The sequence below is a fragment of the Balearica regulorum genome, chromosome 4 (genome assembly GCF_011004875.1).
Source record: "Balearica regulorum gibbericeps isolate bBalReg1 chromosome 4, bBalReg1.pri, whole genome shotgun sequence".
NCBI classification, from domain to species: domain Eukaryota; kingdom Metazoa; phylum Chordata; class Aves; order Gruiformes; family Gruidae; genus Balearica; species Balearica regulorum.
This window is the reverse complement of record NC_046187.1, coordinates 6,078,678-6,093,584: the sequence shown is the minus strand read 5'-3', so window position 1 is coordinate 6,093,584 and position 14,907 is coordinate 6,078,678. Positions and strand designations below refer to the sequence as shown.

Genomic DNA, 14,907 nt, shown 5'->3' with positions numbered 1-14,907 from the left:
CTGCTGTAGACACTCCCAAAGGTACTCAAAATCCAAGTACGCACAGCTGATGAGGCAGCAGAGAGAACAAGGTGAGTGGTAAAACCAGTTGATATTTCTTTTGCCGGCTAATATTTGAGAAAAAGAATGTTTTGCTGAGTAAAGTCTGTTGCACCCCAGAAATAGCAGAGTCCTGTGTGCATGTGGCATACCTGCATACAATAAGAAAATAACTATTATAAGCCCTCCTTTAAAATAAAAAAATAATAACTGTTAGTAAAGAATAAGACTTAATGTGGTAATAAAATAATAAGAGAAATACTGTAGTTCCACTGAATATGCCTTCCAAACTTTTGCTTCATTTGCTTTTCTTTATATAGAGAGTATTTTTCTGCTTTCTGCTGTTATTTCTGGGTAATTTGGTACTAAGTTTTGTGGTTTGTTTTTCTTTTTTTGTTCCTTGCAATGTGTTGGCCTCTCCTTTGGCATAGCAAGATGTAGCTTTGTTCTATAAAACCCATTTGAGTTGGCTGATGTAAAACTCGGTATCTGGCTCAGTTAATGCCAGGAAAAAACAGTGATGTGATTCATGCAAGGCCTACATGTAATGGTCTCACTGATATTATTTTTACATGTTATTTCCTTAATAAATGCTAACGTTTTCTGTGAAGGAAATATATTTCATAATGAATTTTCTTTTCTTGTGATGCTTTGAGGATAACTTAGATGTTTTCAGTGCAGCTCTGAAAACTGCTATAAACCCTGAAAACATGAATCTCAACATGTTAAAGGGTCGATCCCTCCAGTTACTTGTTTTACATGCTAAGTACACTAAAAATGTCTTTTAAATGCCTGCTGGTGATGCTAAATGAGGGCATGAGTGAAATAGCACGAGAGGGGAATTGAAGAATAGCAGAATTCCTTTTAAACACTTGAATCAATATATGACACAACTGGGGTAATTAGTATAACTGACCTAAAAATGCAAGGGAAAAATTATATTGATTTCTATAGTGAATGGTATATTTTATCTTTAGATGTTAAATACATTCACTAGAAGGACCATGAGTGTGTGTGTAATCAATTCAGTTTGCTGGTTTGATTATATGCTTTTTCCGAGAGACAGCCTGATGAATGGCATGAATAGGAATTCATTCCTCCCCAGAAACATGTTAAAAATAAACTATAGAGATATACTTTTTAATGTTGAATTTGCTCTTCCTTAGTTCATTGAGGTATTACACACTTTAATCTGTGTGTGTATACATATAGTATTATTTAGAAGTAATTCTAATTTTTTAAAATAAATAGATTTAGATTCACTTTAGAGTAAAACACTCAGAAATGATGAGCATAAGTTGCACTGACATGACTTAGAGGACTCAGTATATAGCTCATTGTCCTGTCTGCTAAAGGTTTGCTGTTCTGAGGAAAAACTGGTAGGGGAAAATACCACATTCCAAACCAAACAAATTATTTTGTTCAAAATGGAGTATTTAGAAAACTTTAATCAACATCTCACTGTCCAAGAGGTCTTTTTTAGAACTTCCTGGTGATTTCTGCCTACTGATTTTAGGGACCTTTTTCCTTATTTAGTGGTACTGGAGTGACTATTTTGGCTAGATGCGTGGAAGACCTGTTTCTTGTTGCTTGCTCTCATTTTGTGAAAAGTCTGAGGATAACTCAAGTCCTCTGTACAGCGCCACTTATAAAATGGATCTCTATTCTGTCCTCAGAGTTATACATTGGTTGCAGCTTCACTATCTGGCATCTCAGCCTGCTGCTTTGCACTGCTTAGAAGAATATGAATCCCAGCTAATCCTGGGGGAACAGAGGAGGTGAGGCTGAGCAGGCTAAAAGAGGCTGAAACAAGTTCTTACCCTAGAAAGAGCCTTATCTCCAGCAGCTTGCCTCATTAGCAAAAGACTCTTGATGTGAATTCTCATACTTGAGCTTTTTGCTAGTTGATTTCAGCTGAATTTTGAAGCAGTTGAATGGTTTTCCAGAAGTGAAGCAGTAATACCAGACTGGAGGAGAATGACCAAGCAGAAACTATGCTGCATAAGCACTCAGGAGCAGGGCAACTGGGAATGCAAAATGAGATGTGGCCTGACAGGTACTTGTCCAGTGTGTGTGAAGAGTGGCAAAGGAAAGGCTAGCTGTTGTCTGAGCTAGAGTGCCTGAAGCATCTGTATTATGATTGATCTGAGACCACCAGTTGTATGTCCTACTCCTTCTCTTTGACCCACTATTCATTTTCACCAGAAAATTAATTTTGCACCTAATAAAACTTTTGTTGTAATTAGTATGTTTCTGCAGAAGAGTTGTGCTTTTAATGAATTATCATTTTCAAACAGACCAGTTTTTAGAAAATTTTCAACCAGCTTTATTGCTGCGCCTACAGGTGAGGAGACTATACTGGGGGAGATGTAGCAAGATAAATTGCTTGAAAAAGAGAGATTGGAAAAGACTGAAAAGAGATTTGAAAAAGATTTATTGTTTCTTTCTTGCCCAGCAGAATATTTTATCTGCCTGTATACAAATATAATGAGTGTAAATTTAGCTTGGTCCTTTACTGACTGAGAAGGAAGATTTGGAGATTTCAAGACAATGCTGTGGACTGTCTTCCAGTATAGCACAGCTGTTCTGATTTTTTTTTTTTATATGAACACACAGCCTCTCTTTCCCTTGCATGCCTTGGGCCTCTGGCATTCTCCCCCTCCCTTCCTTAGCCACCCCAGGCCTCTTTGCTTCCATGGGGTTGTGTGATTTGTCCTTTAATTGATATCCTTCATTCTATTAATAATTTGTTTCCATGTCTTTACTCTAGAAGCAAGTATTGGGCCATCTGAGCCTGAGAAAAATAAAAAGGGGTATTAATACCTAAATCTAGAAGTCAGTCCAGAGGACCTATTCTATTAAAAAGCCATCTACAAAACTCCGCTGTGAAAGAATAACAGTTTTACAAAGGGGTGAGTTTGACCAATTCTAACTTAAATAGTCATTAAGATTTCACTGAGAAGGTGGTGGAAGTGTTGGCCAGTTCTCCTACAGCAGCTGTTGTGGAGAAATGAAGCCGTTTGATACCCCTCATATTACTTTCCTTTTAGTTAACGTATATTCACACTGCCTGCTTACCTCTTGCTTTTTACGCCTGGCATTTGAAAGTGAGATATTTGAATTGCTGATCAATTTCATGGTGTTTTGGTTTTGTGCTAACAGCACAGGTAGATGGCAGAGGTGGAAGACAGATTGATTTTCTGGTATTGCCTCCTGTTCTCATCTCTTTGTAGTGAAGAACTAGAACTTACTTAGCTAAATTCTGTACAAAGATGATAAATACAACTATACTCAGTCAGCAGTAATATCTTTTGCTGGAGGATTGAGTGCAGTAGGAACATTAAACTGTGCAATTTTCTTACACCTCCTGGATGGAAGTAGACAGTGTGACTTGGTGAGGTAGCACTGTGGCAGAGTGGCAGAACAACCCCCGGGTTTATCCAATGCTTGCTGATCTTCCCCCAATAATGTGACACCATTGCAAACGCACTGGTGTGCCAGGGCTCTGTGAAAACCTCACGCACTGGGCAATCACCCAGTTACTAAAAATCCCAATTGCTGGCATTTGTATTCAAGGCAGAAGGTGTCCCCCGTTTGTACAGCCTACGTATGAAACATCCCACGTAGTTTGTAACCATCCTCCTGCTTTCACTGTGCGTGGGAGTTTTATCTTTACTAGAAACAGTAATTGCAAAAATGACCTTCGTACTTACTGAAAGCAGTAGACTGCTCCTCTCTGACTCATGGAATGAGCCCAGGTATTGGGCAATGGCTTGCTGCTTGATAACATGTTTCTCTATTGTTTGTGCAATAGTTAAACCAAAGCTTAGTTCTGTGTCAGATACAATATTGTAGGCGATGGGTACGATGGTTCTGCCTCTGCCAGAATCTAGGATGAAGTGAAAACTACAAAACCACTGCTGACTGATGAAAGCAGCCTTGCATTGGCTCAGCTGGATTTCAGAGCGAAGGTTCACATTTCAGTATGTCTTCTAGTTTCGATTTTAGAATAACAAATTCAGTTTGGATGATGCACCTCTAGCTGAAATAAAAAACACTTCTTTTGTTCTGTAATCTTATTGCCTCCCCAGTGGATCCTTGGGCTCCTTCTTTGCTGTCATTTTAGCTGATTTTTTTCTGTAATATTCATTGATGTTTTACTTCAGTAGGAAATCCCCTTTTTGAAATGCCTTGTAATGAGTCACTACCGCTGTTTGCTTCAAACTGAAGGGGATTCCAACTATAAAATTGTATTATTGCTAAAATATAATCCTGTTCCATTGCGTAGGTTATATTTTAAAACAGAGAAAGGTTTGTGGGAGTTGTAGGGTAAGCAAGCAATGTTGTTGCTAGTTTTGTTTATTAAATTGGGGATTAATGGTAATTCCAGTAAGAAGTAAACAGCTTAGAAATTTAATAGATCAAAACTAATCTCAAACTGAAAATATTATTCAGCAGTTAAGTATCTCTGAAGTTCTGTAAAAAAAAAAAATAAAAAAAAAAATTACCCAAACCATAATAGTTTGTGTGTTCCCAGTAATGAATGTGAAGAATTCTTCACTAAGAAGCACAGTCTGGTTTGGCCTCTTTTTGTGTGTGTGTATGCTTATTATGGATTCAAAATTGGATTGCTTTAAAAAATTTTTCTTTCAGGGATGGAAGATTGCTTTGAATTTCCTTCTTTCATTATAAATCTGACTGTCCTCATATCTATGTTACTGTTTGTTTAGACCCTGTTGCTTTAAGCTGCAGTCTTCTGAAACCATCATCTAGTGCTTTCTTTTATCTGGAGTAACTGCTGCAACTCTCTATCATGCTGGAGTCTGATCACATTTCAAATTTCTGTGTGTGCATACAGCAGATGGAAATTTTGGTTTGCTGTAGCCTTTGGTCCTGCCTTTTCATGTTCAAAAGAGATACACAGACAATCCACCTGTATTCTCTGAACACTTACTTTGCTGCCCCTTTCAGCTCTGGATTTCCTTCCTTATTTTCAGAGTTTACCTGAAAGCTTCTACAGGCTGTAATCCAGACTCTCCCATTCTGCTGGTGACAGCTACCTCCGCACTCAGCACTAGGTGAGAAAACTTGTTCTCTGTTGCTTTCGGACTCTGAAAGTCCTCCTGGCAATTTTTTTTTTCCTTGTCCCTTTCTGGTTTTGTCTGTCATTTAAACAGAACTCGGCAATTCCAATTTTACTCTAGGCTGTCTAGGAAACCAACAAAAATGGTACCCACAAAAGACACCATTTAAAAGTAAATTGTATCAATGTCTTCAATATTAAGATACAGAAGGTGGTGGTTATATATTGAGATATGGTGGTTAATTGAGCATCTAAAAGGACCGTGAGGCTGCTGAAGGCCCCACAGTAGCACTCGAGTTTAAAAAGTCTCACTATTGGTTTTACAGCGTATTGCTGTAAAGGAAATAAGTTAATAAAAGCCACAAAGATGTACAATTTCCCATAGCCTTTGACTAATGCTTTAAGAGAAAAAACTTTAAAAAAAAATACTCTTAACTGAGGGTGAGGGGATTTCCTTAGGAAGAATGCTTTCAAGGGGCCTTGCTCTGAACCATGACCTCAGGAGGCAGTCCTTTCCTAACAGTGTGAGGCGTGTCTGTGCTGATGAATGGGAGGACATAGACAGCTCCATCCCATCCCTCAATCTCCCCAAAATGCTTTTGGGTTTACCCCTCTTCAAAGGTATTTACATACTAAAGACTCAGAATCTTATACCAGTGCCCTAAACTGCCTAATTTGCTTAGCTGCAAGTAAGGGTAGCAGGATCAAAGGAGCCAGGCTGCCTTGCAAGCAGTGCAAACCACAGTGGTGTGGTGTGGAGGCACTCGGGTGGGTCCCTATGGAGACGCTCTGGGTCTGGAAGCTGACTGGCTTGGCTAGTGCAGGTCAGGCTTCTCCAGTGAAGGTCACTGGTGAGTAAAGCTGGGCTTGCCCATTACCCCATGCAGGTGAGGGTGTCTCGGGGTCCAGCAGTGCAGACTTGTCTCATGTTGAGCAGAAACTGTTAAGCCCCATCACAGTGCAACACCCACTTGGGTCTGGGGAGTTAAAGCCAGGTGTGGGTGGAGTGATTTGTCCGTGTCTCCAGGGTTCAGAGGCCTGGCTGCGGAACAGAGATGTTTGTGTGAACTGGCAGCATGGTGGCCCAAGCTAGCTGTTCACGGGGGTCAGGAATTGGCATCTGTGGTCTGGCTCAGACTCAAGCCTGGATTAAAAGTGGTTACTGGGAGCTGACCAGTTGAGTGTGCTCAATGGTCATATGGTATTTAGGTGTATAGCATGGAGTCTGGCTGGTTTGGAAAATTTGGACCCAAGTGCTTTTGTCACTTCTGAAAAGGGAAAAGATTTGGTGCACCCTGTAGAAATTTTGAAAATAGCACCCCATTTATGTAGAAATGTCTAAATATACAATTAAGGTCACCTTGGCACTGTGAACTGCTAATAGTCAAATATTTCCTTTTCGTTTCTATGACCATTATTATTTTTCTCCTGTGGTAGAATGTCTCATCTGAATAATCCTTTCATATTTAATTGCTTTTTTTCATCCATCTTTGGTTTGCAAAAGCTGCATATGCTTTTTTAGGAAATTGGGTTGAACTAAACTTGAATGCTTGCTAACATTTGAAAGACTTCCAGGTAGTAATGGGATAATCATCGTGCTGTGTTCTTCTGCTGTGGTTTAAGGCTTCCTTAAAAATAGGATGCACAGAGAGGTACTGCAAAGGTTTAGAGTAAGGTTATAATTAATAGCTAGATATGTGTCCCTACTTTAAAATAATCTTTAGTACTTAATCTTTTTTCTAGATTGTAATTGTCAGGAAAGTACATAACGGAAGTAAAACTGTATGTTTGCTACAGCATCCTAGTGCTCCAAGCACTTGTCTCTTTTTTCTTTCTTTTCTTTATAAGGGAAAATAAGAGGGAACCTTATCTCCACAAATAAAGCAAATGGCTTTTCCTTACATTATTTATAAAAAATTAATCATTTTAACAACATTTTTCTTTACTGTTCAAAGAATTTTTATATTTTTCTTGATTGTTCCCCAATGCTTACACACTGCCTCTATGTTTTATGAGTAAAATCTGAATAACACAAGGGTACAGTTTCCATAAAATTAAGGTCATATGAGGTGGAAATAGCAGCCTAAGATCAGGAGTTCCTTCATTTTTATAGTCTTTTCTTTTGGTAACAGGAAACAGCTCTAAGGCAGTTTTCTTGTAGGACGATATATAGGAATGTTTGCCTTTATAGATTTTTTTTTTTCCTGTGTGCGTCTGCATGCTTATGTGACAGAGCTGCATTAGAAATATTTGTATCTGTCTTCTAACAATGAGAGAGCTCTCTCTCTAATGTGGTTATTAGCTTTACCACACACTTGTATGTCTTGCACAACCAAATAGCAAAGTTGTAAGCAGATATTATTCTTGATTTTACAAAAAGAGAAAATTAGATTCATATGCTTTGGGGAAGGAGGGAACTTCTGCATCAGTGTTACGATGAATCTTAGTGGTTATGAAAAGGTCATCAGATCGTTCAGAGAAGCTGAGAGAGACTAGAGTTCTCACCTGAAATGTAGTAGACATGTCACTCCTCACCACCCTCTACTCCTCCAAATTCCTTTCTTCCTGTCCACCAACAACCAGGATATGTCCTATGAGATGCCTTCACTTCCCCTGTTTGCCCTTGGTCAGCTCCAAACCCAGGAGAAGGCACCTTCCTCTATCCGGCCACCTGTGCTGATAGCAAACACTAGCTCTCACAGACCTTACTTCATTTTTTCCTTTCATTTTTAACCCAGAGTCTTGTAGCTCCTGTGCTCAACTGACAATTTACAACCTATAATAGTGGTGGTAGCTGACAAAGGCAGGCTAAGCTTGCTGTTCAAGGGAGTGACTTTTCTGTACTGTTTGGTATTATTGTGTATTAACCTATTCAGTATCATTCCAGTGTTTCCTTACCATGATCATCAACTTCCAGTGGTGCTTTATTGACCAAAACCTCTGCTGTGCTTGAGTTCCACAAATGCTCTATACAGCAGGACAAACATAGTGAAGAGTGTGGCAAGTTTTTGTAATCTTTTTTGACATATTTTGAAACACATTTTTGTACCATCTATCATAGAAAGACAGGTTAGCATCAAGAGTGTAGCAATCCTTCATTCTTTCCATGATCTCATTGAGAAAATTCACTGTATTATTTTGTATTAGTATGAGGTATGTTAGTCCTGCAGACTCTGTGCCTGGTCTTACTGTTGTAGCTCAACCAAGAAATAGCAAAGGCAGAAAAGTGTCTGCAATTTGCAGTTTTTGGCAGTCCCTGAATCTGGGTGAAAAGGCTTTGCTTCATCCAAAAAAACCCTGTCTCCATGAGGTAAAGGTCACGTTTCTGTCAAACCACTAGATCTTGCTTTAAAATTTCACTGACGTATAAAGTAGGAAACTTAGTTTGGCTTCAAGGTTGACTTTTCTCTCTTGTTAATTAGCAAGCAGGTTAAAATATGCATGGATAAGAAAGAAATCTTTCTGAAGCATATACAGAAAGAGAAATCCCTTTCACAGAGGATTCAGACATTGCATAAAATTAGAATTAATTTCAGTTTGGACCAGAATTTCATGGAATCATAGAATGGTTTGGGTTGGAAGGGACCTCAAAGATCATCTAATTCCAACCCCCCTGCTACGGGCAGGGACACCCTCCACTAGACCACGTTGCCCAACGCCTCATCCAACCTGACCTTAAACACTTCCAGGGATGGGGCCTCCAGAGCCTCTTAAACTTTCCAATATTTTAGTAAAAAAAGTAGTGGTAGAAATCAATGAATGGGTGGGCAACAAGCTGGGGAAGAAGGTGGCCTCATTGGCCAGAAAAAAGGTTTGTAGTCAAACTTCCTTGACACCAAGCTGTGTGCTTAAAGTTTGTGGAATTGACAAATGGGATGGAAGTGATGTTCTGCTGGAACCTGTTGCTGGCTTGCTGTAAAGCCTGTTTTCATACTTGCTATCCTATCAGCTTCATGAAAATTTTCAAGTAAATCCAGTGAAATAGCATAAGAATATATTTGAGTAATAATAAAGAATTGATTGAATTGCCACTTAAGACCTCATAAAGGAGCTGTGGCATTTCCAATTTTTCTGTAAGAAAGGGAGAATTTGTTGTGGGTGGTCTTTCGTTCGTGGCCAAGCAGTAAGCCACACAAGGAGCAGGAACAAAATGGATGGGAAGTGCTTTGACTCGTAGTACATCTCAGGCAAAACTGTTTGAGTCTAAACTAAAATCAAAGCGGTTCACTAAAATTTAGGGTAGAACTAGGCAGATGTATCTTCCTCCCTGGGAAAGTCACTTCTGTGAGCACAAAAATGTATTTTAATTCTGTATGAAGTGTGGATAAGAGGTACCATCACCTTTAACTGTTTAGTTTACCTCAAAAATGTAACAGCTGGGACTGACTTTGTCATACTGCCGCTTCTTGATCTGGGGCATGTGAACCTGTGTAAAGAAATATATAAATAACAAAGATAGTGGCCAACCTATTTCTGAGTGAAGCAGAAGAGAGTATTTTAGCTTGACAAAAATGTTAAGTGCGTGGGAGCAGTTCTCATTCATGCACCAAAAAGGGAGGAGGACAGCTGTAGACAGCCAGCGAGTAACGCTCGTGTTGAGAACAGCAGGCGGCTTTGTTTCAGCAGAATGGATTCCTAATGCTCTAAGTGTGGTATCAAAGTATAAACTTAAGACTAAATCTCAGAAACTTCCTGGACAGCAAATCTGTCTTCAGCTTCCTTTCCAGCATACTGGAGTCCCAAACTGTTTCGAGCACTTTCAAAATTGCTTTTTTTCTAGTCTCCTTTCTTCCTTTTAGTGGTCTTTTTCTCTCCTGAATAATGCTTACATGGCAATTAAGCCCTTTACAAGTCACCTAGGATCTGGTACTTTAAGCTGCTGTCTTTGCATTATATTAAATTTTCTCTAACTCATTTCCTTATTTTTCCCCTATGGAAAGCCCCTAAACAAACAGTTCTTCAGTGTACAATAAAATAATTTGAATGGCAGCCATGCAATCTGGACTTTCTCTAGATAAGTGGCTTGGGTGTGCATAAGAAGCAATGAAACTTTTATTATTCAGTTATGTATGGTGTAGCCAAAGGGGTTTTCCTCTTCTGAATGGGAGGAGTGGGGAGGTCAGGTAAAAAGATACATATGTGACTTCTGCTGTACCCCCACAATTTTCCACTGGAGGTTAAGAGAAAGGGTTCCCTCTTCAATTTTTCCATTGACCACTGTTCTCTGCCTCCACAAAACATTTTGTTGTGCCTGCTTTGCTGTGATGAAAATGTCATTACTTTCATATCACTAACATTTACAGGAGTTAAAATGAAACAATAGAATTGTTTTGAGTCAAGGTGGCTGTTAAGCTGGTGTTAAGAGGAAAGGAAGAGCCCATGTTTTCATCTCCTCGGGAAGCAGCAAGGATGCTGTTCCCTGTTAGTTTCTGCAGAAGACAGCTGTTGCTGCAGCAGACAGAACAGCGTGTCCCTCCCTGTGTGTGCTCTGGGCATGGCTGTTGAGAGGTGCTAGAAGTAGCCCAGCACAACAGTAAACGTGTTAAATGTTAAATCCAGTTAAAATGTTTGTACACATTTTGCACTTTATTCAGGGAATGCTTCCCATGATAAATTGGCATCTTTAGTGACTTCTCTTAAGTCATGGGATGGCATGTAGCCTTTCAAATAAGAAGGCACTGACCTTTAAGGCTTAACAGTCCTGGCTTTGCCTGGTCCTGGATGAGGAAAAATCTGATTATTCTTGGCCTCCCTGGCAGAAACCACAGTGGTGCAGTTGAACAGGTGATGGATATTAAACCCAGGAACAGCACACATGGAAAGTTTTCTTTTAGCCCCATTATCGTTGCTGAGCTGACAGATGATGACACAATGACAACAGCAACCCCCCAAACTGTTTCCAGTCCCATAGAAATTAAGCATGTTGGTCAATCCAAAGCCAAAAGCTGTGTATAAGTGCAGTGAAAGCCAAAAACATAGAAGGCTAAATTCACCATACTCTGTGAATGAATTGCTGAGGAAGAAGTAATGCTATTCCTTTGCTATTCAGTCATCCAGTGGAAAAAGCATTTCCCCTCAGAGGTGTATCGCTTGGCTTTGATTTCTGTTGCTGCTTGGAAGGATTTCAGTACATGCCACTTGCCTCCTGAGACAGTGCTCTAGTAGTTTGGTACTGAGCTTTGGCTGGTGGGTTGCTTTCAAACCTCCCTTGTGAAGGCTGTTCTGCTTTTTAGAAATGCTTATATAAAACTAAACTAAAGACCGGAGTAAGAAAAAGTGACTTATGTGGAGCTCAGTGAATAGGATGCTGTTCTGAGAAATGGAAGATGTTGGTGCCTTTGGGTTTATTTATTTATTTTTTATTTTAACCAGGCAGTAAATCTGAACTCTGTTGGTAAATGTCTGAACCATCAAAGTAAAATCATTAACATTTTCTGCAACAAAGTTAACAGTAGATACTTAACATGTAGTGGAAGATTATTATTGCAAAAGACTGGAGAAAGCACCTTGCAACTCCAGCAGTTAAAACATCTATCCAGGAGGTACAAACACAGTTAAACTCCCTTCAGGGAAAGGCAAGAGAAAGAGTTGAACCTTGGTCTCCTACATCCTGACCCTGGCCGGATGGTTCCTCTGCTATAATTGCAAATGCCTCCAGAATAGTTTTGTTTCAACAAAATTGCAGTGAATTGAACATGAATTTGCAAATGATTACTGTCTGTGTGCATGTGAGAAGCAGAGTGTAAATGGTCTGCCAGAAAAAGATCCACCCTGCTCTACTGAGCAGCTGTGATACTTCTGCTAGGAGGATGAAAATGCCCTCAGGGCAGTTAGATCACTAGTATTTCCAACCCGGAAGACAACAGGAGTCTCCTACAAATGTTAGGATGGCTTCTACTCCTTGGTGCAAAACTGCACAGGTTTTGTTGTCATCAAGCCTGATTCTCGTATCAGTTTCAGTTTTGAGGATGAACGTTTTTCTGAACATACCTATCCTTGGTCTTTCACTTCTAGGTAACAATGTGACAACGTTAATTTTTATCATCTGTGAAACTTGATTAATCAACCCTTGTGTGCAGTGGACTATAGTCTGAAATGAATAGTATACTTTTGAAAATGCTGCATCACTTCTTGTCCGGATGAAGGGAAGATGTTTCTGCAGTCTCCGCCTCTATACGCCCTCTTCCTCAGAGAGAAAATCAGATACGATAATGCAGTGGTTCTGATTGGGGGCAGAGCTGAATGTCACTTCTGATGAGGAGACTGCAGCCAGCTGAACTGAGCGCTGATTCTGTAGGGAAACCTTTAGAATAAATTCTAATTAAAAGGTATTCCTAGAAATGGGTCCCTGACCTATCTGCCCCTTACAGTAAATTATTCTACTTCTAGATTAATATTTGTGTTCTATACCTTTTGAGTTGATGCAACTTTTCCACCATGCTAGACCGCTGCTTTTCCCACAGAGCAGCTCTTGCTGGTGAGTGGGCGTACCATTGTGTCACTGTTCCATGGTAATCTGAAGAATGAGAGGGAATCCTCTGTGGTCTCTTACAAGCAGTGCTTTCAAGTAGATCTGTGTGGGCTGTGTTTGTTTGAGAGATATGAATGTGTTCTCAACGTTAGAATGACTTTAAGAAAGGGGTTTCCCTAAGCCTAGGGTGTAGGTTAAACCTTGAGAGAGAGATATATATTTGCCTCCAAACCACTTAGTTCTCATTTGATTCAGACAGCCTTTATTGAGACTAGTACGTTCTAACCTAGAAGCACGGAGATGAGCGCGTTCCCTAAATATGGTGAGTAACTTCTGCATTAATTTGAAGCTTGTATCAGTGGGTCTCTGGCTAGCCTCAGAATGAAGTCATGTACCTCTCTTCCCTGGTCATCTACCAAAGAGACCTCAAATCCAAAACCTGGTACTTTAAAAGGTTGGTTTTTTCCCTAAATTACTTTTTAATTTCTTCCTAATTTTTTATATAGAATAGCTATAGCAGAGTTCTTTTACTTTCTTTTCTTGGACAAAGCTGCACAATGAAAGGTACAGGAATAGTGAAGGATTATTGCCATATACAGCATTAGGGCTAAACAGTTGTTTTAGGGGAAATCTAGTGATACAAGGATTCAGTGCACCTGTATTGGGTTTGACCCTCATCCCTGCCTTCGATAACATATGGAAAGCAACATGCATTTCTGAGTTGCTTAGGACCGGTGTTTCTGCCAGCCAAGCAATGCCAAGTTGTTTTTGCAATTGGCTTGTTAGGTTGTTCCTACCTTTCTATGGGCTTTTCTTTCTCTTGGTTGTCCTGGGATTTTGAAACTTGTCTGGAGAGCATGAAATTTAAATAAAACGGAGCTACATTCCTCACCTAAATCAGATCCTTCTTACCTTCTCACTGTTAAACTTCTGTTCTTGTAGTTGTGGAACATCTTGTAGGCAGATATGCCTATATCTTGAATTCTTTTCTCACAGTCTCCGTTCCTTCCCAACCACGTGGGCCCCATCCTTGGAGCAATCTCCTGTTACTGTGCTACCTCTTAATACTCCAGAGACTTGATTCCAAAGTCATTGGAGTTAATAGTTCCTACACCTTCTCTCTCGACTTGGATTGCACAAGAAAGTCCCATCATTACTCTTCCCTACCACAACATCACAATTTCTCTGTAGTGAGATCTCCGTTAACAATTGTTCAGAAAAAACATCTTGGGCACTATCAACGAATATCATGGTTATTAATCTTGCTTTTATTCTGCAGCGTTTTTTTCTTTTCACTTCTGTATTTTATCTCTTGAAATGTTTCCTGTCCATACGTTGGCAGTGAATAATAATAAAGAAGCATTTTTTCACTGCATAATTTAAAGATGGCATTTAACAAATACCCAAGTACTTCCTTCTGATCTTGCCTACCTCCAAATAATTTGTCATGCTAACTAAAGTTGGATACAGAGCATGAGAAAATACCATGGGAGAGGCTTATGCAGTGCTTGAAATATACCTAGTTTGCAAGTGTTTTCCTGAAGATCTGTATACTTGGCAGATTTCTGTATATTTGACAGGTCTGTGATTGCTTGATAAATGAATCTTAAACAAAATAAAACCCTCAAAATTAAATATCTTTGATTTATCAATGTATTTTGTATTTTTTTGGAACTAATTCTATTAATAATTTGCTTTCACAGAAATTGCATACAATAGGTATGTTCAAAGTATCATTGACTTTGCCCCTAGACCTGTGTACACTAATTGGTCTCTGTCAAACCTAGCATCTTCCAGTGAAGAAAAGATCTCTTCTAAAGATATCAATAATGAGGAGTCTACGTGCAGTATCTGAAAATCAGTGACAGGCTGCATTTAAATATCAGAGGGACTCAAATAACTTGAAAGTTAAAATTTGTTTCGAAGCACAGAAAAATGTTGGGATTTTCTTTAGGTGACATCTTTAGTTGTTGTCATACATCTTCTAGCAACTTCTTAACATGTTGTAAGCCTTCGCAAAACAGTGAAACTTAAATCCTCCCAACTCCTGAACTCATAACCTTCATAATAATTAGAGGTTAGTATTTTAATTTTCTTTTAATGCCCTTTGATGGGGGAAAGAGGGTGACTACAGGAATCCAGAGAAGTACTGAGGGTATCATTAAGGTATGCTGTGTGTGGCGTTGATGGTTTGATGACATTTACGACTTTCTCTGGTCACTTCTTATGCGGCTCTTTTGCATGTTGGAATGGTAGTCATGATATTTTTGGCACTGAACTTGTGTTTTGTAACCTTTCAAATTAGCTTACATGC

General features: G+C 39.4%; 2 protein-coding genes across 12 annotated transcripts in view; one reads left to right on the top strand and one right to left on the bottom strand.

Moving 5' to 3' along the window:
• The window catches only part of EXOSC9 (exosome component 9), a 260,026-nt gene that overhangs the window by 164,558 nt on the left and 80,561 nt on the right, over nucleotides 1–14,907 (bottom strand). The window lies entirely within an intron of this gene.
• TNIP3 (TNFAIP3 interacting protein 3) overlaps nucleotides 1–14,907 on the top strand; it is an 81,958-nt gene that overhangs the window by 13,824 nt on the left and 53,227 nt on the right. For 4 of the 11 annotated variants that reach the window (XM_075751073.1, XM_075751074.1, XM_075751072.1 and 1 more), the window contains exon 1: nucleotides 10,740–12,915. The exons of 1 other annotated variant lie outside the window; for it this stretch is intronic. Coding sequence is in view for 6 of the 10 variants with exons in the window: in XM_075751072.1 (XP_075607187.1) it covers nucleotides 12,913–12,915 (3 nt within the window). In the remaining 4 variants the exon portion in view is untranslated. Of the gene's footprint in view, nucleotides 1–2,988; nucleotides 4,023–10,735; nucleotides 12,916–14,907 lie in introns of those variants that run through there. 6 more of the 11 variants (XM_075751067.1, XM_075751066.1, XM_075751070.1 and 3 more) reach the window with 3 other exon arrangements.